At 40.6% G+C, this 25,600-nt stretch overlaps 1 protein-coding gene across 2 annotated transcripts; it reads left to right on the top strand.

Moving 5' to 3' along the window:
• The first annotated feature begins 3,350 nt into the window (after positions 1 to 3,350).
• Positions 3,351 to 25,596, top strand: prickle1b (prickle homolog 1b). Of its 2 annotated transcripts, none has more exons than XM_057324013.1 (8): positions 3,351 to 3,576; positions 18,668 to 18,850; positions 20,855 to 20,968; positions 21,543 to 21,677; positions 22,505 to 22,708; positions 22,822 to 23,008; positions 23,099 to 23,944; positions 24,051 to 25,596. In XM_057324013.1, exons 2-8 carry the CDS (start codon positions 18,680 to 18,682, stop codon positions 24,935 to 24,937), a joined length of 2,544 nt encoding a protein of 847 aa, XP_057179996.1. In that variant the 5' UTR covers positions 3,351 to 3,576; positions 18,668 to 18,679; the 3' UTR covers positions 24,938 to 25,596. The 2 variants fall into 2 exon arrangements, with proteins under 2 accessions (XP_057179996.1, XP_057179995.1); XM_057324012.1 differs by lacking the exon at positions 3,351 to 3,576 and adding an exon at positions 14,931 to 15,195.
• The last annotated feature ends 4 nt before the right edge of the window (positions 25,597 to 25,600 follow it).

The following is a 25,600-nucleotide window of genomic DNA, read 5'->3' as shown; positions in this document are numbered from 1 at the left end:
CAGTTCACCCAAAAATAAAAAGTCTGTCATCATTTACTCACCCTCTTGTCATTTCAAAGCAGTATGACTTTCTTTCTTCTGCAGAACACAAAAGAAGATATGTTGAAGAAAGTAAGTAACTCAACAACAGCGGTACCCATTCACTTGCATTGGTTTTGTGTCTAGTAAATGGGTACCCCCACTGCTAGGATCCCAGTATTTTTCTAAATATCTTCTTTTGTGTTCTGCAGAAGAAAGAAAGTCATACAGCTGTGAAATGACAAGAGGTTGAGCAAGCGATGAAATAATTCTCATTTTTGGGTAAACGGTGACTTGGTTTTCATATTGAGGAGCAACAAACATTTTACAGACTAGAATCCAAAAGAACAAAATGCAAGCATTGTATACTGTAAGTATGGCAATAAAGACCTGGTTCTTTGGAAAGTAAATACATCCCAGAACACCTTAGCAACCACTTAGCAATGCTCTAGCAACCACCCAAAATACCCCAGCAACCGTGTAAGCAATGTGCCAATGATCATGTGCAAAAGACCCCATAGCAAATGAATTACGTTATTACATTGAGCAAACAGCATTCAAATTTTCATAACAACATTTTAGCATAGTTTTAGAACTGCTGAATGCACATCCTTAAGAAATACACACAGAAAGAGAACATCACATATTCAATAGCATGTCGAAAGTCGGACAATTTAGCTGACTCAGAGCTCATGTATGGGGATTTTTTAACCAGCCTCCAGTAACAAGAGAACCTCTCCTCTGCGCATCAACAGGCTCTTTGTTTTGGCCAAAGGGCAGAGTTTAAGTGCGTGGGGTACACACAAGACAGGGTGCCTAACTAGTGCTGGTCTATCTTAAGGATTAACACCCCCTCCCACCCCCTTAATGAAACATTAATGACTTCTTGCCATTTATTCTTGCCAGGGGTGGAATACGCGGCAACGACTTCAGCGATGAAAAATGAATTTATTGGGTTTTGTTTTGCATAACACATGAGTCATCTTAAAAGTCCATGAACCTGCTGACCCTCTCACATGCTATAAAATGGATTACTGGGTCACAACCCAAGGCTCAAACTATCGATTCAGCAACGGCGTGGAGAAGTGCTTTACCTTGTATTGTCGCACAGAAGTATAACGTGTGTGTTATACGATACGTCATGGCTATTTGAATAGATCCGTGTCTAAATTCCTGACAAACTGAATGTGAATAGATTACATGATACCTTTGACAGGGGTCAGAATCTTACCAAGATTGATTAAACATCAAGTGTGGAGCATACATCTGGTAGACAACCTAACCCAAAGTATTTAAGTTTGCCTTGCTGTGCAAGTGATCAGATGTGAGGTTTTCATGGGGTGGAGGATAAAAGTATAAATGATAAATCCCTTTCATGTAATACAGACACTGACATCTTCCAAAGTCTTTTCATTTTTCAATATTAATTATTATTATTACTCTATTTATATTGCCTGCTTGTTTCACGTGTTTTCTGCACAGCTGCTTTGTAACCATGTAAACTGCAAAAAGCTTTATAGGAATTACCTTGACATTAAGAAAGTGTTTTGGGGGTGAGCTTTTTTAGCAACCAAGGACACCTCAGCAACACCCTAGCAACCTCATGCAACACCTTTGCAATGGCACAGCAATGCTATGGCAACCATAAGGACACCTTAGCAACGCACTAGCAACCTCCTGCAACACCTTTGCAATGGCACAGCAATGCTATGGCAACCATAAGGACACCTTAGCAACGCACTAGCAACCTCCTAGAACACCTTAGCAACGGCACAGAAATGTTATGGCAACCATAAGGACACCTTAGCAACGGCACAGCAATGTTATGGCAACCATAAGGACACCTTAGCAACACCCAAGTAACCTCCTAGAATACCTCAGCAACAGAATTCTAGCAATGCTATGGCAACCAATTGCATCATGGCAGAATGTTTTGGACAGGCAACTCATCTTTCCTTAAGATAAAATTTAAAAAATCTTCAATCTTTGAAGCCACAAGGTTAAAGAAGCCAAGACTGCAACAGATTAGAGACCATAAGAGGATTTGTTTTTAAAGCAGACTCTTACCTGAGATTGGATCTACCCTATCATTGTTGTGACGCAAGACATCATTGTTAAGTTTGACAATGTCCTGCCAACATCTGTTGGAAGCACAAAACATCAGCTGGGGATTGTCTGACCCCTGTGCGCTCTGCCGAGTTAATCTGAACTTCCCGTTTCTCCCAGCATGTGTATAGTCTTACCTTTTATGCCACACTGTAAATAGGATTAGTGTTTCAGTTGTCTATGGGATCCATAAAGGCCTGAAGCGCTGTTAGGGGTCCTTCTCTGTGAAGAGCAGGTGGAAAGAGGTGAGAGAGAGAAAAAAAAGAGAGGAGGAAATGAGAATGCATAAGCTGACAACAAATTTTGAGTTATAGCAGGTATACGCACGTATGTATCGTGTGCAGACTTGAAGTGAATAATAGGGTGGATAAACCCTTGAGATTAAAATGCTTAGTAGAAATGGCTTTCTTTTGTTTTTGTGTATGTGGGTTAGAGAAGCATGTGGCGGTGAATTAGGTCAGGGGCCCAGTCTGTCTGCAGCAGAGGGCTGCCGAGCAGGTTCTGTCAAGGTTTTATGAGACGTGATGTTTGTGTTCTGTGAATGTCTCTATGCAAACATTCACAGTAATAATCAGATGATGGATACGTTAGACATGACAGTGTCGTTGACATAAATCTGTGGGGCATTAACATTTCAAGTAGGATATGCATTCCAGATATGCAGCGAGGATTTAATCGAAGAACACATTTCTTTTTACATTGAAATCTTAACTTAAACAGAAAATACGCGTAAGGTTGCATTGTGTCAGGCGATTATCTTTTTCAAACAATAATACAAATCCTAATGTTTTCATTACTAACGTATGAACCATCGACCATTTACAATAAAACTATTAGAAAATTCTTTTAGTTTTCTAGTTGGATATAGTGCTCTACTGGTTCCCGCTGGGGGAACATACCACCAACATATTACCAGTAAAGACCCACAGAGACTACTGCAGCTTCCTTTAAAACCAAAGCAATTCCTATTATTATCATAAGAATCCATTCAAATTTTCAGTGATGCTCTTTACAAAATTATAAAATATAATAAGCATGTTGGATTTTGTACCATACTGCACCAGTGAGAGATGTTCAATTTACTTTGGACCCCTAGGAAGGCGAGAGAGAAGGAAGAATGTCAGTTTGTGCAGGAGCTGGTGGGGGTGCGCGTCTGAGCCAATCAGAGAAGAGAAACACTAATGTCATTTCAGCGCTGTGAACACACAGGGTCTTTAACTGGCGGGGCCACAGACTGCATGTTTACTCATCGCAGCTGGGATTCACACTCGCTTTCTGCGTCTCCGCTATGTTGACCCATCGGTGCGCGTTATTTGGATACTGAAACCTACCGCGTCCACTACCAAGAGCGCTGGTTAATTTTATGTCATCCGGACTCGAGCAAATGACACCAGTTGTGAATACTTTCTAACAGTTACAGGAATACATCGGCTCGTCACTTTTTGCTTTTGCGTAAGTATGTTTATTCTGTACTGTGCTGATCGTTATTACCACTGGGCAAATAATGTATTTTGAATATTTGTGATAGCAGCAATAACATGTTAAAACAAGAATAATGGTTTTCAGCATGGGTGGGATTAAAAGAGACTAAATTAAAGAGAGGTATTAAAAGAGAGTAAAACACAAATTTAAGAAAGTGTGTGAACTAATAAGAACTTTCTATGCGCTTTTAGAATGCATGTGCGCGGTGCGTATTTTACTGGAATTTAATGACATAAAAATGTTATATGGTCACCTTTAACTAAAAACACAACTGTTGTTTAAACATGAAATTCCAACTGTGTTTAATGGAACTCTATGCGAACTTGTGCAATACCAGTTTTTAACTGTCCAACTAGTGCGTAAAGACGCACAGTAAGATACTGCACATGGAGAGGGTAGTGAAACCCCTGCGGGTCTCCAGATGTGTGCGTACTCGCATTCAGCTGTTCCTTGTCAATCAGGTCAAGGTTGGCAATATAGTTACTCTCTTTCCTGTCATTCACGTTACCGTTTGTCGCGTAGCGCGCAATAAGTGAGCCAATGAACCAATCTTTCTCATAATAAAACCATTCCAACCAGTCCTGTTCCCCACAGTCCCCTAAAGAAAAACTGTTACGTGTTAAACATTAGCCGTTAGGGATCATTTCCATATAGGGAACATTTTCTGTGCTGTATGTGACTAAAGTTGTCAGCGCGCATTTGCCTGAAGTTTGGCCACTGTGACTTGCCAACTCTTACCGTAGCTTTTGTGCGCGTAGTATTATGATTAAAAATTGTTTTAAGTAATGTAAGATGTGACATTGCCAAATTAAATGTTCAAAAAAGCCGTTTCCAAACAGTTTGATATATTTCGTAGGCTACTGCGTGCTCGTTGTACATTAGGTGTTGGTGTCACCTAGCGGTTGTTCTGCTTGTGGAGAATTTGGCCTTGTCAGTGGCTCTAGTGCCGTTGCTAGACAACGGACCGAAAGACAACGTCACTGGCAGAATAACTGTTACAACGATCAACTTTTAAATGCATTAAAAATTCTAGTGTGTTTTGGTCCACATCCACCAAATAACCTCCAATAAGACATCACAATTAGAGACCCACAGAGACCATTGCAGTATCTATTGAAACCAATACTTATATTGAAACCAATATAATTCCCATTATGACCATTAACGCCATTAGAATTTCTGTGATGTTTTTTTTTCCAGCAGGGTGATATTTCATACCAAACTCTGAGACTCAATGACAAACCAGTTAACCAGACCCCTAGGGGGTCTCAGGTGACTTGAGTGGAAATAATTGGCGGGTTTCCAAATGTGGCACCCAAATAGAGATCTGAGATTGTTATGTAAAGACTCAGTTAATAAATGAGCCATTAGTACCACATGTGAAGCTCTGTCTCAGCTGACTGGAATGTAGAGAATGATGCGATGTTTCCTCCTGGGTTGATCTAAAGATTTCGTAGATGTGTTTAAAGTGGGTCATTATTCGTTGACTGATTCTGATGGTTTCTAACGTGGGTTCCAAATTAAATTAAATAGTTTGAAAACAATTTGATTTATAAAGTCACTTGGCTTCTATTTGGTGATAAAAAATGGACAAAATGTTTAGTCTGGGAAATGTTCTGCAGACGTTTGCATGCCTAGAAAAAAGTTTTAGGAAACAGCGCCAGCTTAGTTGGGCTTTTAAATTGGACCATCTTTGAAATGTATACAATAAATAATTTTTCTCTGGTTTGTGAATAGGGATATTTGTATAAGAACAAGTCAACGTGTGCAAATGTAGCTACAAAAAGGACAGAAAGAGCGATTATAACCCCCAAATCTGGCCCACAGGATATGCTCAGAGGAGTGCTTGTGTATAAATCTATGTTGATTTACTAGCGGAGAGCAGAGTGGGCTCACAGTGCCCTATTTATGCTGAGAGGCCCCGACGTGTGCGTCTCTATGCAAATCACCCCACACCTCAAACGCATTTGGCAGCTTTCTATCTGCCCGGCCCGTGAACGCTGCCAAGCATGGATAGGGGTCCGAGACAAGTTGCTCTTCAGTTGTGAAGATGGAGTCAAACAGTCAGACTCCAATACCGGCCAGCTGGCATTTAGCCCAGCAACCAATCCAAACCACTTCTTTAAATAATAGATTTCCACAGATAGCAGCAAAAACAACATCACGGTCAAACCAAACAGTCTAAAGCCAGGGTTTTAAATCAGGGGGCTGTGAAGGCACTCTGTGGGGGTCCACAGAGAGGATATATAAAACAAAAAAAATTCTTTAAAGATTTCAAAAACTATATTTACTTATGTGAAGAATCAAATCTAGGTCTTTTAAGGTTTGGTCTGACTAAGAGGTGGACCCTGGTTCTATAGGCTGGAAACCATTGGACTAAAGCAATGCAATTGCATGCTAGTACATAGTCTGATATAAAAGTGTTGGAAATGCAATTTTTAAGACCTTTTTTGCTTTTTTTTCTAAAACAGACAGTATAGAAATCACATGAAATGATCAGGACAAGTAAAGTGGACAAATAAAGCATGCCCTGTTCGAACATAAATAGCCCGCATGAGCACCACGATGCAACATGCCAGACTGCAAATCCACAGCTCCAACGTTTTGTTTCTGATTATCAAAAAATACAAAAATCTTCTCCACTGTCCTGAAACATCACGTGAACCAAGCAACGTCGATCATGTGAGCACAAAGGCTCCAAAAAAATAGATTTAACCCACCACGACTGACAGCTTGTAGGTCGAAACGCTTGTCTGGCTCTGTGTGGGAGATGCTCGAGTCGTTTCTAATTACTCGGTGACTGGTTCTTCAGCGCTTGAGAAATGAAACACAAATGTCAGGCCTTGGCTCGCTCGCAAAGCACATCGCGGTGAGGCTGCAGAACAGCGGGTTGCTATTAAAACACGTCGCATCTCAACCATCCTAATAGAGACAAAAAAAAACGGTTTGAGGTAAGGTGTTTTGCAAAGCCAAAAGATCCTAGCAATTCATTTTGATTAGCACATATTTAACTCAAGCAAGGTTATTTGGCACCGCAGTAATTACCCATGACAGCCGTATCAGACGTGGAGATTTAAGGCAGGTAATGATTTCACTTGGTCGGGCAGACGACTGCCGGCAGCTCCTTTATAATCAAAGCGCAAGAGTGAGATGAGTAAACACGTGCGGCAGACGTTCAGCAAAGTGTGGAGATAAAAGCAACTCAACGGACGCTGAGAGCAACACAGTCAACCTGACAGCTGAAACACCTCTGTTTCAATCGAGATGCAATGCGGATCAATATTTCAATATGATCCGACTACAGAGTGTTCTGTTTCGAGAGATTATTATTAAACTAGGACCCAGTGGGCAGATGTGATATTTCAATTACAGATGTTTGGCATTGTCCATTGCCGCCTCGGATTACACAAATGCCATGACATTCCCGAGTCTAAAATAAGCCAAAGATTAGATCACTGAGCCAATTCAAGTCACAAATTCAATCAGGATATCCCTGTTCACGTACACAAATGGCAAATTAGAATAAATTACAGGAATACACAGGAGCTTTTTCTTGCTCAGACATTTAACAGTCATGCACAGAACAGCATTTAAAGAAGAAAATCAGTCGGATAATCAAAGTTAGTCCTGCCTCAAATTGATGCAATTGGTTGTGTTAGTGTGTCGGCCTGGTCTGGATACCCAAACGCACAGAGAAACGCTTCATTAGTGCCACAGAGTTTATACTTTTAGGAAATCAACCTACAAAGTTTGCTTAGAGGTGTCTTTGCATATTACGCTTGGATAGGAGAAAGTTTATTTCAACACCCCTACAATGCTGAAACGGATTATCCACATGTGGAGTGTGGGACGGAAGACATTTACCATGGGGTTTGCTAATGAATGCTTGGGGCTTTCGGGCTAATGAAAACTTGCAACCAAACAGAGATTTTATTGTGCGCTTGTTTGGCCTTAAAAGGTTTGGGGGTTTAATCGCTCGCATTGGTAACAGGTTGTAAAGAGTCACGCTGTGTGTTAACATGAATGAACCCCGGAACCAGACGGTTTGCTTTTCTAGGGAAAGAGAAAACATCATGACACGATTCATTATCCAAACGCATTTGGCTGTGAATGCAACGTGCAAAGGCTTGTTTTGACGTCTCGTCCTGCTTTTATGGCTTTAATCCCATAAAATTGCTAAATTTCACACAATACGTGTGTGTATACAAGTTTGGATATGGTTTTTAAATATGTTTTTAAAAATATAGTTAAACTGGTTTTAGGCAGTTCTCCCTAATACAAAAGTGTACTAAATGAGCGAAGGTTTCTGTTAAGGTAGCCTACATTTTTGAAGTATAGCATCAGTAGCTTGGTGTGAAAACAGGGAGTCTATGAGATGTCCTTAATAATATAACAGTAGTAACGAACAGTACAGAAACATGCATGTGTGTGTGCACGCAATTTACCCTGCTGAGAAACTTTGAAGAAACCCCCAGGGGTCTGTGACATCTGTTTGGGGACTGAGGGGTTTACCTTTCAATAATATACTTGTTGCTCCTTGGAGAGACTTGACTTCATTATACGTTTCACTCCCGTGACCCATTTCTTCTTCGGTGCCTAATGAACCGAAATTTCTCTCTCTCCGTCTCATTTCCTTTCTCTCACTTATCTGCGGAGGAAAAACAAATTCATCTTGCAGCACATCATTGAATAAATGCATGTCACGGCTGCACATACAGATATTATGAAATCTGTTTCTAAGATCATCGGATAATCTGCAAGAGACACTTTATCACATCAAACTGACACGTGCCAACAAAGCAGAGAGTGAATTTTGGGATAAATGCATTTCAGCGGCGTTCATTTTTCAACTGCAAATGATACACGTCTATGTATTTTTACCTGGAGGCAAACAGATCCTTGTGAACAGGGTAACCATGGCAACAGTAGACCACTTGAACATTACAATCATTATCAAATGAAACATTAAAAAAGAAATGAATAGTGCCGTTATTTGCAACTCTGTTACTTGTAAGACTGTGTGACGGAATTTTCCAAATACGACTTCCCTTCAAAATGAAAATCTCTTTACAACTTAAAGTATCATTCACACCACAAGCAAAAAGAAAATCGAATTTTCTCGCCGTTTAAGGAGCAGAATAGCATTATTTTCTGAGAGGGGCCCCTGACACAGAGGGCCATTATGTGAGGATTACTATATCAACTCAAAAGTGTTGAATTACACGTCATCGCAGTCACCCCAAAGCAGCGCTCTTCCAAAACAGCCTCACGGTGAAAGTACAGTCGAGTTTGTCATAAATTGAGGTGGGTGATTACCGGTGAGCTTGCCATGTTAGTGGCAATGAATTGTGGGAAAAGGGAACGGATTGTGTAACAGGGCGTTGTGTGTGAACATATGTGTGTTTTAAGCCCTAATAACCAACCTGCCCGAGGGGTCTATTGTCATTACTGTTGCACGCACCCCCTTCTCTCCAAACCCCAGGCTTACATTTCCCTGCTGGGAGGGGAGTAATTACCTTCCAAATGGGAATGATGCAAGATAGCATTCAGAGTTGCACGATTTATCAACATAATGACTGAGGTCTGATTTTGGCGCTCTCAAAATAATGTAGGTGGCCCGAAGTGTTCACTGATACCTGAATGAATGTCCCAAAAAGTCACTACTTTGAAGCTCCAGTGTATAACTTTTGACTCTATATCGCCATCTCTGTTAGAAAGATAAAACTGCATGTTATTGAACGTACTTAGCCATACGTGGGTTGAAATAAAATGACTTCAAATGAACATTTCCCACAAAATTTGTACTCGACAGCTCAACTAAAAATCATCATTATAAGCTTACCATTGCAAATGGGGTTAAGGAGAGAGTTTCAAAGACTTTAAGATATACGTGCTCAGTAACTAATAATTATTGCTTATTTTAAATGGAAAAAAATGATGGATTGCAGCTTTAACTGTGTATTTTACCAAATATAAAGTATGTTACCGTAAATCAGAATAATATCAGTAATATTCAGTAATAAAATCAGTAAACCACAATAACATCATCAGCACCCGATTAAACTGCACGACAGAAAGTGGCGGCAGGAAAAACCAACTAATGAACTAGCAACACATCAGCCTCATTGTTTTTAGATGTTGCAGTGTATCGTCGCTAATAAAAACAAATCGAACGCACTCGTACCTCGCCTTGTTATTCCTGTCTGTTGCGCTTCCTCTGCATGTCGGTCTGGGAGTAAAATCTCCTTAATAATCACACTCAACGGCATAAGGAGCAGATGTTCTCTGTTTGTTCGGCATGAGGCAAACGATTGTAATTGGGATGTGTAACGGTAAAGGGTCAGTGAGCATAGTAGAAGCCCGGTGGAGTTTGATAAGGGCTGTTGTTTGGCTGGGTGGTCTTCAACTCTCTACGCGAGGCCCCCCTTAAGACATATTCAGACCCCCTTGAATTATTAGTTGCAGAACTTAAATGACTAATGTGAAAAAAAATCTCATTTTAAAACTAATAGATGCACATGTGTGTAACATACATTCACACACATAAAAAGAAAGTGTTGGTCATCGGAAATGTGGGCTGGCAGGTATTCTGAAATTGTGTGGTGTTGCTTATGTGGGCACCATTAGGTCATTTCCTGATCTAAACCTCTCTGTTCTCTTTGTGCGGTATCTCACAAAACCTTTAAAGAACATTTTTACTCAGTAGTCAAATTAAGGGAACTAGATAGTAAATATGTTTTGCATTAAAAAAATTTTTTTTGCATTCTGACATTATTATAAAGCACAACCTCCAACTTTTTGTTAAGGTAACAAGAAGAAAAAAAAGAATCATTTCATTTCATTGTCCCCATGTCATTCAAAACCTGTATATGACTCTTTATTCTGTGGAACACAACAGAAGATATTTTAAAAAATGTCTCAGTTGTGTTGTGTCTGTGCGATGGAAGTCAATAAGGGCCGATGTTGTTTACTCACCAACGTTTCTCAAAATACTGTCTTTGTGTTTTGCAAAAAAAATGAAAGTTAAACAGCTTTGAAATGACATGAGTGTAATTAAAATGCTTTGTTCTTTAAGCCAATTAAAACGGCCTTCATATTTTTAAAACAACATATATTTGAGGGGTTATAAAAAAATTCCCTTTTATGTTCTGCAGGCAAGCACGCATCTGTAGAGGTTAGCGTGACCTCTGTTCTCCTTTAAAGTGGAATGTATCAGTTAACAATATCAAATTAGGCAGGCAGGAGAGGGCAAGGAGGCCTCTAATAAAACAGGACCCATTATGAACTAAATGCATGCACACACGCAGCTGGTCCCTGCGGATGAGAGGCCAAGCTCAGCCTCGACTCTTCAAGTGCCTGACACACTGCATATATCATCATTACTATAATCTTCTCCATATCGTATATGTTTATGAGGCAGTCACACCTAAGTCAAATTTCAGTACTTTACAGTGTAAATTACAGTTTATTACTCTACATGCGAGTACAGGTTTGAATCTAAATGGAGACAATAATAACAAAGTTGTAACACCCATGATATCAAAAAGTCATTTTTCTGAATTCTCAGACTGTTAAACAAAATAAGTCAATGCGCTGAAACCATTGGTCAGGTTTAAATCTCTCTCATGTAAAAACCATAAAAGAGCATTTAATCACACAACGTGTCACTGCACATAACTGTATGTTAGTATTGCCAGCTAATCTGACCTTTCTTTGCTCGCAAGCTATTCAAGACCATGATTATAGCGGAACGTACGTCCTTTTATTACGCTTTACAACCCCAGCTCTTTTGCGAAGGTGTCTTAAAAACACCCGACGGCGGGCTATTAAGTTTTGGCACACATAAGTTCCGTTTTCTTTTATGACCCGATATCTCACACCAGCCTGTGCCCGTGACTCTGAATATTAACACAGCAGTGAGAAGAGCGCTCACTAAAGCATTTATCCCTGAGCCTTGCTGATGGATGCGGCACTTTCAGAGTGCGAGACTTTAATCTCTGTTTGTAGGCCAGCTTCCAGGTGCGAATAGTCAATTCAATTCAATTCAAATTCAGACTTCAGTAGGGACTTGAGCAGTGTTACGGACGGAGTGTGAATGGATTGATGATGGGTGTGAATAGGAATTTTGTGAATTGCAGGAGGAGCGGATGCTTTGTGGTCTGCAATGTATGAAAAACAGAAGTTCAGAGTTTTGTGTGCGCTCAGATCTTTCATGTATAGCAGATTAAGTGTGTGACGAAGGCTTTGCTTGTTTTTAGATCAGTTTCATTTTCAATAATTACAAAAAAATTGACAAATATCAATAACATTTTCATGTTTCATCCTCACGCAAACCAGATCTGTCCACGGCACTGGTTTGCAGAGGCTTGTTTTCAAAGTTGTCATTTCACATCACCGGCTGCTTTGTTTTTACGCTGCAGTCAAGTAAAATAAATCTCTTTAATATCTAATAATCTTTTTGAATATTTGGTGGAAATTTCTCTGTCATAATGGGCTCCTCGGCACAGATGTTCAGTAGAAAATTGCCAGAGCAAGTCTGCTTCCATTCACTGGTATGCCTCAAAAGTGTATTTGTTAACACCGCACATTCAGCTCTTCCTCTCCTTTATGTTGCTCAAATCCAAATCACAGATCTAAAGACATCCAAATCGCAGCGACTGACAGCGGTTATCAGGCGTGAACTGTCGTACATCACAGAGACTCTGATGTTTTGAGCTGATAGTGTGAACCACAACACATGTGGTGTGACAATCTCTGATTCAGTCATTATCAAATCAATAGAACGATCGACATGCGGGAGATGCTGTGATAGAGACAATTGGGATGTAAATTATCAAAGCCTGAACGCGAAAAATACCTCTGGAGATTGTTACCTACACCTTCCTACCAAATACGCAACCTTCCCTTACAATGTTTTGTTCTAATCCGTGCAGCTGGATGGGACCGACTGTCTTACATCCATTAATTCAACGCCTTGTTGGTAACACAGAAGAGAACAGAACCTAAAGACTAAGAGAGATGGGCAGAGGGTACGGGGTGTGTGCGGGGGTCAAAGATCATTGAGAAAAAGCATCATTAGTTAGGTAGCATTGACATGTGAATGCAGAAGGACAGCACCCATTCTTAAACGCTTGTCAATTGGCGTTGCAATGAGGTGAAATATGCGTTGTCGCATATAATGGCTTGCCAGGGGAAGGCCGCCTTGTTTTACAATGGCAAGAGGAGGATGTGAACCTTAGGTGTTGGCACGTAGCTTCCCTTTCCTTTAAGATCATTTAGAGGTAACTGTGTAGGGTTTGCGGTAATAGACTGAAACTTAAAACTTTCTAAGGAAGCAGGAAGGGTTGTGTTTTCCACCCTTCATATTTCCAGAAAATAATTCGGACGGTGCATGCTACTTGTGGTGTACCTCTACTGTATATGTGGAGCAAATGTTTGGAACAGGGTTTGATTCCCTGGAATTTCAAGCAGCACTACACCTGCTAAGTTTATATGGTTCACATTTCTCCTTATTAAATTTCTTCATGGCATTTTCTGCTATTTCGAGGTGTCCCTGATAACCATCTCACAAAGCGAAAGAAGCTTCTAACAAAGGTTCCTCTGATGGTTAACCGAGATGGTTAAGTGGTTCTTCAAAGCGGCTGCCAAAAACCCGAAGAGGAATGGGTTTGTTTGGCATCCTCCTCTCGCTATCTTATCTCGCCGTCTAAAACGAGAGCTCTCTGATCTAGAACAGTGGTTCCCGACCCTGTTACTTGAGGACCAAGAACAGTACACGTTTTGGATGGCTCCCTTATCTGAGTTGAATCGGGTGTGTTTGGATAAGCAGACATCTAAAATGTGTATCGTTGGGGGTCCTCCAGGAACAAGGGTGGGAACTGCTAGTCTAGAAGACACTTGAACTCGGGTTCAAGAATGACACACTCGCTTTATGGCCAGTTTAAGACTTTTAACAAGGATGATTTAGCAATTGTTCAGCCTTGCAGTTTCACACAGGATTTATTTAGACTAATCTGACATTTAGACTGGAATGCGATGAAGTAGTCTGCATTGGTCTGAGCAGCTATGACTAAACAGAGATGCATGCGGGGAGGGTCCGGCTTTTGTGCACAGTACAATAATGCAATCCATTTCTCATTTGGAAGCTACGTATTGCCATAACAGGGTCTTGCGTCTCGCTTTAAAATCCTTAAACATATCAAACCATTTTTTTCTATGAAACTAAATGTAACACAGAAGGATTATTACCAGCAAGCATAATCTCCTGTTTAAATTACAGATAAAAGAAAGGCCCATGCATCACCGGTTTCTCCTTTGTGAGATTATCAAGAATTGGAAAGGAAGCGACACAATAAGGTCATTGTATTCGGTTGAAGTATAGAGGTGAGAGATGGCCATTGGGGCTATCATCACTGTCAACACACCAACCTCTGTCTAAGGGAATGGGGGGGGGGGGGTGATATTGAAGCTTATGTTAATGCTTAGACTTTGTGAAAACTAGGTAAATATACACAGCTTTAGCCATAAACACACAGGTATAAAGCGAATTTTAAAGACCTAGGATCATACCTTAATCTTGAGAACGTTACAGCGTCGACGCTTTCAAATGTTAACAAACTCGAGCTGTCATTGGTCACAACCAGCAGGCTGTAAGAACATAAATAAATAAGCACCTATGTGGGGATGCAGATAAATAGAACATATTTAGTAAAAAAACATTATTATCACAATCTATACTACATACAAATACACTACATTTCATTTCTATGCTGATTCCCACCCATCCCAACTGCTTGGAATGTTGTAGATTTACAGCAACGAGTCATTAATACGAGTGTATGCAATAAGAGCAACGCTTCACGGTAAGGTACGGTTACATAATCATTGTTTTTCTGTCTGTGTGAGTTAGTCTGCAATGTTAACATATATTTCCCAAGCACCCTTTGTTCTTTCCTTGACATGACAAATGTGACTGAAATAACAGGGACTCTGGCCCATTGGTAGAAAACAACAGAGCGTTGCTACAACTTATGCAAGTAAAATCCCGATGTACGCATTCAATGCCGAACAAACTCCTCTAGGATGTACTTGACTTTGAATGAAAGGGACAAAACAAATGGCCCTGTTGATTGAAGAGAGTTTGCAGTGGATGTGGACAGCTCTTTCAGGAAGAATGCGGACGAGGGTTGTTTTGGGGTGGGGGTGGATCGTGGGCCGCTCGAGTCTAGTGTGTTTGAAGTGCGGGGGAGGGGCTTGAGTGCAAAGGGGGCTGGCCTGGGGGTCTGACTATAGGGAGTCATGCCACTTGGCACACACATTGATGCATTCAGTTGACCGTGTTTGGAAACACAGGAGACAATTGCATTATCTTGTGTTTGCGTGTGGTTGTAGATTGGTAAGAGTGTTTATAGAGTGTTGTTGCTTTAAACCGCTGGTAAAGTAAACCTACAGTTGAATTTAGACAAAATTCGTCTGGACTTGATATCACTGTGGACATGTTTGCTGGACTCATTCGCTAGCACCAATTGGAGTTTTTTTACTGAAAGCCGCAGGATGCATTTTACTCAATGCAGGATGCATTACACAGAGGTAAGATGCTTCATGAAATGAAATCAAGTCTGAACTAGTCTGTAAATATGAAACCAGAGAGTTGACTTCTCACATTAGCAATGCATAGAGTCAGACTGGTTGTGTGTGATAAGTATCTGATGACAGACAGAAAGAAGCAGTGAAAATTACAGGATACGAATGTGTGGTGAGTAGCTGTGTGTGATGTGAGATAGGGGATGTGTGTATTTTGAATGTCTAAACTTTTTTCCTAGCAAAACATGCACCTTGAAATATATATTTGCTTTGGTTTAAATGCTGCAGAGGTTGGTCAGTTTTGTTCCTGTACATCAGTTGGTGCAGCACGGTCAGTGTTGGCTAAGTTACTCTGGAAAAAGTAATTAATTACTAGTTACTAATTACATATTCAATAGTGTAATTAGATTACTGTAAAAATTACTCTCTCCAAAAAGTATTTAGTTACTTATTACTAATTACTTTCTATATCCTATATCAACCTTGATTAGTTAAGTGATTCAAGGATAGGCACGAAAGAGCTCTTTTAATTCATTCAAATAAATAATACTAAACTACATAAAGTACATAAAGTACTCTTATTAACTGACCAAAGTATTACAAATGTGAGAATTATACATTAAACCACAGATTTTAAAGTTAGACTTTGAATTTTGATGTCAATTCCACTATTGCACACACATATATTACACAAAGTATTTAGTTTAATTACATCAAAAGTAACTTTAATTAAATTACAGAAAAATAAGAGTAATCCCTTACTTTACTTTTTCAAGGGAAAAGTAATTAAATTACAGTAACTAATTACTTGGTATCTAGTTAAACCCAACACTGAGCACGGTGCAACGCAAGCAACGCCAAGGTCATGGGTTTGAATCCTAGGCAAACACATACAGATTAAATGTAACGAGTTTAAAGACAACTCCATTGAAAATACAAGAAACTTTTTGCAACTATTTATTATTGGGTGGCATCCAGATTTAAACTCTTAAGAATCTGTCATTGAAAAACAATTATTTTATAGCCCAGGGTCATACAAAAAGATTTATGTCAAAATGTCTTGGTGTGGTGCGTGTCAGTCAGGTTAATGTTTGATCTCTGCACTGAATGTATCAATGCGTGGCAAAAATCAATGCTTATTTTAACATGCCAGACATGGCACTTTGCATTAGAACACCATTCAAGAAACCTTTTTACCTTTAACTTGACTACAGTGGCACAGTTAAATCCATGCTTGTTGAATTTTACCCTCAAGTGGAATGGCTGTAATCCAAGCATCGGTTAATCAGAGCTCCAGTCTTTGTTTATTTCATAAGTGTTTTATATTTGACTTAGTCATGCCTGCGCTGAGAACCCACTCCAGCCTCCGAGCTGCCAGTCAGATCAGGGACGTACATCTGGGGCTTGTTTACATTTATCCTCTGTTGTGCCTTTTTTTAAAAAAGACCTCTCCCAAATGTTCCGTTCCTCCAACGCGTGTTCCTTCGAAAACAGGGCATGGTAGATCCGTTCTGTTTTTATTTTTGCCACAAAGCCACACATTGTGTCAGTGCCAGAGAGCGACAAGGTGTAACGTGAGGGCTTGTATATGTTGGCTCTGGAATCCAGAGCAGCCGTTTCCTGCTCTCAAAGAAACATTTTTGGAAGGAGAACCTGGCAGAGAAAATGCTGTGGGTTAAGGGGTTGATGTTTCAACCAAATTATTAGCAGAAAAAAAGCTTTTTTTTGTTAAAAATAATATATTCAGTTGGACTGTTGATTTAACATGATAAAGCTGCAATAAACAAAACAAAAACCGTTATTGAGCAAAAATCAGCCGTTGGGTCCAGTTTTGTTGGAAATGTCAGTTGACATCATTTGACTTGAACTCATGTTAAGATAAATGTGTAAAATAACTTTTGCTTTTTAAGCAGAAATGTAGAGGCAAAAGTTATAGATTGCAGCTTTTATTTTTTGTGATTATTAATATAATGTAACACCGTGTCTACACCGGACGCGGCTCGACGCAACACGACAAAAGACAATAGAATGCAATAGAACCCATTATAATTGTACATTTTATCCACACTGGATGCGGCGCCGGTCACGTCCGGTGTAGACACGGTGTAACAATAAAGAATAATAGCCGTAATTAGGTTCGTGCATCATTGGAACCATTTTTCGACCTCAAATTTGGGAGGCTTTACCATATGCCATAACTGGCTCGCTCACTTTTCTGCAAATATTAATATATGTGAATAATTTCATTTAGTCATCAGCATATCATGTAATCGAATGACAGTGTTAACTTCTTACCTGGGCAGCTCAGAATACATCCTCATACTTTAACTTTGGCCGTATCCGAAGATTTAAAATCATTTGGCTGTGGTAATTGTGTTGAAGTGAGATTACACTGGCTACTGGTGTGGGAAATTAATTTGCATTTCCATTTGACTGGTGGGGTCATAGAAGGCAAGTTGGACTGTGATCAATGACCTCATTACATTTTCCATTAAGAGAATGGGGAAAATCTCATCAGCTCCAAGATAACCCTAGCTATCAATTTCTCTTTATTTGTGTAGCAAAGTTTAATTTGCATATAAAAATGTTCATCATAACAGATGAACTGAAACAAACTTAAACTAAATCTATACTGGGAAACAGAACCAATGGCTGAACATTTAAACTGTCAATCACTTAATGGCTGGGGGGGGTGTCAGGACTTTCCCTGTGACTTGGGGTAAACTGAGAGGGAACTTATGAAGCTTAACCCAAACAAGGGCGTTCACACGCTACAACAGCCTCATTTGCAAGTCAAAACGCTCAGATGAAGTAGGAGAGTTCAACACCTTAGAACCTCAAGTATTTTAACTGACTAAAAAGTGCTCTGAAGTGCTTAAGCATCAAGATAACGGAGGCCTGCAGAAAGAGATAAAAGTGTTAAATCCTGCTTCACGTACATGCTGACATCTTATCTGTGGCTAAAGGCTCGGACTGAAAGGCAAGAATCTGCTGACATTTCAAAGCAGTTTCCCATTCGTTTTAAGTTCTTGGCATTCTCTACCTCAAGGCCCATATAGACAAAAGAATCCAACCCGTGAAAACACCTTAAACCCCCTACTGTATATCAGTGCTAGATGTTGCCCTCCAGCTCAATTTTAAGACTTTTTGGGTAGAACATTCTCTCACAAAGGACAAAATAACTTAATATAGATAATGTTCATAAGAAATTAGATTATTGATAACTTTCATTGTCAATATGAGCTGAATAAATATGTATGACCACAGAAGTTATACATTTCTTTGTCATGGTTAACTTTTTGTAAAACCCTTTAAACTTAAAAAAAAATTGTTTGTAAAATAATTAAACAATAAAATATATTACAATCAACTCAAGGAAAAAACTTATGGACAGCTGGATGTCAACAGTGCTGTCTTACCAATATCACACTTTTTGACATCAATATACTCAAAACACTTTTTTTCTTACTCTGAACAGCGCCCTCATCTGATGAGTCTTGAGACTACGTCAGGTATCCGGTCCATCACCCGGGCACCGGAGATGGATTCGAGAGGAACCAAAGTGGCACGTGGGTTTCAGAGAAGTTCAACCTCTGATGACGACTCTGGATGCGCCCTGGAAGAGTACACCTGGGTTCCACCTGGACTACGACCTGATCAGGTAAGCGTAGAGCATAATATTTCCTCCACTGTCTTCTCACTAAAATATAATATCTAGGTCAGGCAGCTGTAGAGACAAATATAGATGGCCTTGTTCTTGATACTTTAAGTACCTGTGGACACTTGAAAATTGTTCGGTTGAAAACATACAAATCCCATTTTTACACCACAATTCTGAAAGTTTCAGAACCACTGACCTACTGCCACTGCCCTAATGCTTCTCAAAGTTTTGAAACTGGTTTCTACCTCAAGTCAGATTCTTAGCCAATTTAGGTGCCTGATGTTAAACCAGTCAAGCTTTTGAAGTCTGACGGCTGCCACTGCATTGCCTTCACACACGAGTACGAGATTTTAAAAAGCGGTTGGGGCATCAAACCATGAGTTCATCTGAGGTTTTAGGAACGCACGCGCGCCCCTGGCATCTAAGCTCAAAATCATAGCTGCACGCAACCTTGTGTCAGTGACAAACGCCTCTTCATGAATCCACACGCTGACACGATCAACGTATGCAAGGCTCTTTGATTGTGCTCAGACTGGACCTCTCAACCTTGACATTGAGGACATTTGCCCAAACCCTTCATATGACTGACAGGGCGTTGATGGGCGGCATGAAGCCATGCAGTAGATTTACAGAAGAGGAAGGCATGCATAACACTTGCACAAAGGAGAGTTTGTGAGTTACAGTCACCTTGATTGTATAGAGGCAACAGCTTACTCTATGAGAGCTAAAAACTTTTAAAGGGCAACCCAAGCAGTAAATATCTCCAGAGAGCACTTATGTGAGCGCTAGGAAAACTAGGGAGAAAAAATATTTTTACAAACTGAGAAGTTGCCATATTTTCTTGGACCAGAAACGCCGTGGCGAGGAATGAGAATTAGCAGTAATTGCTTTGAATCCTCCCTGCAGTGTACAAACTGTTGCGTTTTATTTCCCCACAGAGACCGACATGAGCAAGTGGAGTCTATAATGGAAAAATGCTTATACAATCTGCTTCATTACTAAAACCTTCTGATATATTAAGGTTAATAGTATTTTTCTCAAAAATACACTAGTTTGTACTTCTAATGTGCATTCTAAATCCTAAAGAACGCCTGCTAGAAATGTCTTGTCAAAAATATTTGGTGAGCTAATACATTGATATCAGAAACCATGGTTTAGCAAAATATCACCACTGTTCCACTTTAGTGCATTAGTTTAAAGTGCCAGCATTGTTCTTGTGTGCTTCAAGCACCCAACAGAATGGCCCTTTAGAAATTGGCTTTCAATCCCCGCTGTGTTCAGTAAGCAAACCAAACAGAGCCTATGTCTTGGGGGCTAGTTGGCACTTTTTGGAAACAAGGCAATACACAAACACACACAAAAAAACGATGGTGGTGGATGTGGGGTCTAGAGTGAAAGAGGGTCTGGACTGAAGTTGAATATCTGTTTTTGTAACCCCCACCTTTCCCTCATTTCTCAAAACTTGAAATGGGAGGCCTAAAGTCCTCATAAATGTTTTTTTCCCTCTCCCAGTTCTACATAGTGTGCAATCATCTTTGAATCAGGATAAAAACCTAGCAAAAAAAAAAGGATTTCTTCATGCACTACTAGAAGTTTAGAGGGAATTCAGGGCAATTTGTATGACAGCCCTCCGTATCAAATCCCACTCATACATACACACTCAACCCTACAACTGCTACAGAAATAACAGTCTGCATTTATCTACATAGCAACACTTAACACAAGGGACATTCCACCGGGCTTCCTTCTAAGTGTCTTTAATAGTGTACTGCCTCATAGATATACTTCAGGGTCGCCAGTGACAGACACTGCTGTTTAAACGCTTTGTCGCAGTCAATGATACACCCACTCGCCCCTTGTTGGGGAGACAATTGGGAGAAGCTCGTATGACAGGTTGAATGATGTAGCACCAATTGAGGCTAGTGTCTCATGTCATTTCAACTTTCAGCTGTTGAAAGCAAACCCTAATCCCCTCACTCTCCGTTTGCCTGCTATCTCCGTCAGGTCCAGATCTACTTTTCCTGCCTGCCAGAGGAGAAGGTGCCGTATGTCAACAGCCCAGGAGAGAAACACAGGATCAGACAACTTCTCTATCAGCTGCCTCCACATGACAATGAGGTACAAGCCACCTTTAAGAAAGAAAAATGACCGTTGAACGTGCTGGTGATGACATGTCATATGCTAGATGACTTTACGGTACAAGCAAGTGCGGGTGGTCCCATGTATACAAATTCCACAAAGTTTGCATACCAAGATGTTCTGGTGGTATCACAAAGGGGTATCTTCTTCTTTCCATTAGCAGCAATAAAATGTTCCCCTGTGATTTTTATGATACTTACAGTCAGAGCTAGAACTGTGTGCTTTAGCAAATTCCTGGCATAACTGTGGGTTACAGATCTAAACGACCCTTCAAGTGTGGCACCGTTGTTTACCCCCCTGCAGTGCCAAACAGAGCAAAGCGTTTGTCTCTCGTCTTCTTTTATGACTTCCACAAGTCTATTGTAAACTCTGAGGCCGGTTTGTGTACTTTTCAGCTTAGCTTGAGAAACGTGGGGAGAAAAGAAATGCACGACTTGGCATTAAGCGCTTTCTGTCTCAGCCTCTTTGAAAGCCGATGAAAGTGATCTCTGCTTTTTGTCTGTTTTTCATTTGAGCAAATAAACATTTTTTTACCTTCGTCTCTTTCACACAGATCCGATACTGCCAGTCCCTCAGCGAAGAGGAGAGACGGGAACTCCACATGTTTAGCATTCAGAGGAAGAAAGAGGCACTTGGACGGGGAACCCCAAAACTGCTTCCCAGAGGCCTGCAGCACAGTTGCGAGCATGTATGACAAATATGTTTATTTTGTCCATAGAAAATTCGTCAGATATGACTTCAAAATATGAGTTAAACAGTCCCTATTCAAATTCAAGATTGGTCTTGCTAGAGAAAACCTGCATTTGTTTCCATAACCATTAATTCTGACCTTATCAAATCTAGTTTGAGTAATCAAAACTACGTTTCGGCTTCATGCTAGATTCCCTTGGAAGCAATTTTGATTATTCAACGCAAATGAGACAACCTGGAATGAGGCAAAATTGACCAATTATATCCTAAAGGAACCCAAAGCACATCTGACGAATCATGGAAAAGATTATAAGCAATGCTTACAACGCACAGTCTTTGGCTCAAGACGTTATCCTTCAGTCATCACATGGGAGACATCTCAGAGTGTTGTTTCCTGTTGTGAAGACTTATAAACACATACAAAAGACTAAGCATCATAATCACTTTCAAAAAACATATGTATCCCTTCACCACAAAAGACAGCAGAGCTGGTCTCGGGTCTCTGGTTTCCATTGCCGAAAAAATTTGCGGGACACTCAACACCCCTGTTTCCAAGGCCAACGGCCATGTAGTAATAATGGGAAGCAGCTGTGAAATGAATACCTTGGCAACAGTACTTATAAAAAGACTCACGATCGTGCATTTCGTCATGCTCAGTTGGTCTTTAGAAGGCTATTTCGACTGAGGTGGAGGTCCGTTTTGATTAAAACATAATGTTGGTGTTCCAAACAAGAATGTAGAGGAAAAAACCCAATACAATGCACTAAAACAGCCTACATGAGAGAGATACCTGCCTTTGATTTTCATGAATTCTTTGAATTTTAGTGTAAAGAGAACATCAGGGCTGGAGAGATGGCAGTGTTTGCTTCAAGAGCGGGTGCTGGGACTTGTTGGCATCCAGCATGCTTTACTTGCTCCACCTGTAATGAGCTTCTGGTAGACCTCATCTATTTCTACCACAATGGCCAAATCTACTGCGGCAGACATCACGCAGAGCTTTTGAAACCGAGGTGTTCGGCATGTGACGAGGTGAGCTTTTTCAATGAATTGATTTATTATAATATAAAAAGTTTTTTAAAGCAAGTCAATACACAAACTAAACACACATGATCTAACACCTGTCATGAATTTGTTCCTCACAGATCATCTTTGCTGATGAGTGCACCGAAGCTGAGGGTCGCCACTGGCACATGAAGCATTTCTCTTGCTTTGAATGTGAGACGATATTAGGGGGGCAGAGGTACATCATGAAAGACGGCCGACCATTCTGCTGTGGATGCTTTGAGTCCCTGTATGCGGAGTATTGCGAGGCCTGTGGGGAAAACATAGGTAAGTCATCTTTTGAACATCAACGAGTGTTGATATAGGCTGTTTTGCAAAACTACAGTGTATCACAGTTGTTGTTTACCCTTTATTCAGGAGTAGACCACGCACAGATGACGTATGAGGGTGTACACTGGCACGCCACTGACAAATGCTTCTGTTGTGCCCAATGCAAAACCTCCCTGCTTGGCTGCCCCTTTCTTCCAAAAGATGGTCGGATATACTGCTCTAAATCTTGCAGCCTAGGTGAAGACGTCCATGCCTCCGACTCGTCCGACTCAGCCTTCCAGTCCGCCAGGTCACGGGAATCTCGCCACAGCATACGAATGGGCAAGAGCAGTCGCTCTACAGAGCAGCGTAAGCAGACACTACTCTATTCAGCAACAGACTACAGGATCTCTAATGCCTGCAGCGAAAACACAGAGAACATGTGCCATCAACTGGAGAGACTCAACTTCACAGACAACAACTACTGGAGAGATCGGGAAGAGCAGGAAGCCCCTGAAGATTGCATGGAGGATTGGGCGGAGCATGATGACTACATGACCCAGCTGCTCCTGAAGTTTGGAGACCGTGGAGTCATCCAGAAGGAGGACACCAGGCAGACAGAGCAATGGATGAGCAAAGACTTCAAGTCCAATAGGACCAAACCTGAGAAGAAGATCAGCGGTCACAATTTGGCAAGCAAGAAGCATCACACGGATACGTACTGGGCCCAGTCTCAGGACGGACTCGGAGATTCAGCTTACGGAAGTCACCCTGGGCCAGCTAGTGCTAGAAAGATTCAAGAGCTGGAGCTTGATCAAGGAGCCGGACCTGGATTCTGGTCCGAGCCGAGGCAATGGTTTGAAGATTCTCTGGAGTGCATTACAAGTGAACTTCGAAAGACAGAGCACAGCATGGGAGACTCTATGGATTCTCTAGCGCTCTCAAATATTACAGGTAAGGATGTTTTGTCCAACCGGCTATCCTAATGTTTTATTCTCAAACTGTCTGTATCAGTCTTACTAATTAAATCTTATTGACCCATGACATCTTTATTTTTCAGGAGCTTCAGTTGATGGAGACAGCAAAGAAAGACAGACCATATACTCCCTCCAAAACATTAAAGAACAGGACCAAGAGGTGGAAGAGTTCGATAACATTAGCAATATGGGCACACTTAACTCCTCACTGCTTCACAGGAGTGCTAATTCCCTAAAGAGCCTAAACTCTGAGCTGGACCATGAGGATGCACTTGGGAATCAGGAGGCAGAAGATGAGGAGGAAGAGGATGCAATTGCACCTTATATGGGAGAGGAGATGTTGGATCTTCCTGTGTTGAGAAGGACCATGTCTCAATCGCAGCCCCAATCCAGACCCCAACAAGTAAAGTTCTCGGGGGATGTTGTGGATACAAAATATTATGGTGGGCTGGGCTTGAGGCAACCACCAATGAGTGAGAGGACTTGCAGACGGACACATCACATGGAGGAGCAACCCAGACGTCCCTCAAACAGACATCACCACAAACACAGACAGGGCAGGAAAACACGCTCAGAAAATGCTTTACATTTACCAAAAGAGCAGGCAAAACTGCACGTTGTGCCTCAGATAATTAGCTCAAGCAGGCCAGAGCCTAGGAACGGTATCCTTCTTAATCCATCTACACACAGTCAACACCCCTACCACCAAATGCCATCAGACTATGCCCAACACTTCCAAGACTTTTGTGATGATGAAGACGACTGGTGTTCCACATGTTCTTCTTCATCCTCAGAGTCTGAGGAAGAAGGGTTCTTCCTTGGCCAGCCAATCCCCAAGCCTCGCTCCCAAAGCTTTCATTATTACACAGAGGACTTTCCGACACGCGTTACAGCTTTAACGCCACCTTTCGGCTCACGGACCAAATCGAAAAAGAAAGGTCACAAGAGCAAGAACTGCATTATTTCTTAGACTTCATACTAAGGATATCCAGCATGCATGTGTTGCACTTGAAACATATACATGCTCGACTCTAAAGAAAGCTGGAAAACAAAACTTTTTTATTTGAGATTTAAGTTTGTCTTTGAAAGAACAGCATGCTCGTTTTGTTGGTGTTGTATGCACATTGGACTCGCATTATTTTCTTGTACATTGTATAGCAAAAGCACCATTGCCAAAAGCAAATTACTGAGTAGCATGTAGACTTACTAAATAATTATTTAATAGTACAAGCAATGTATATTTGTTAAATTAAGATTGGAAGACTGATATTTTTTATATCCAAATATGTTAAATGTTTAATTACAATTACTGGCCTCATGGATGGAGTTATGATTATTAAAGAACAAAATTGAGGTTTGCCATTTGCAAGGTTTTTGCAAATGCAAAATATATATGCACTATTCACGTTCAATGGCCTTTTTAAGCTACTTTGTGGGTGTAATAACTGCGCCCCTTTCCATTTCTCTGTCCATGATGCTTATGGGTTTAACCAGTGCTGGTGGGGGATCTTCCCTCTATCTTGTACTTTTAATTACAGGTAACCATACTATCCCCTTTAAACATCAATAAAACAATTTATGAAATATTAAATACTTTTTTGAAACTTTAAATTTTTGGTAAATAAAACAGAAA

The sequence above is a fragment of the Triplophysa rosa genome, linkage group LG24 (assembly GCF_024868665.1).
Source record: "Triplophysa rosa linkage group LG24, Trosa_1v2, whole genome shotgun sequence".
NCBI lineage: Eukaryota > Metazoa > Chordata > Actinopteri > Cypriniformes > Nemacheilidae > Triplophysa > Triplophysa rosa.
Note: the sequence above shows the minus strand (reverse complement) of the source record. Positions and strands in the feature narration are given on the sequence as shown.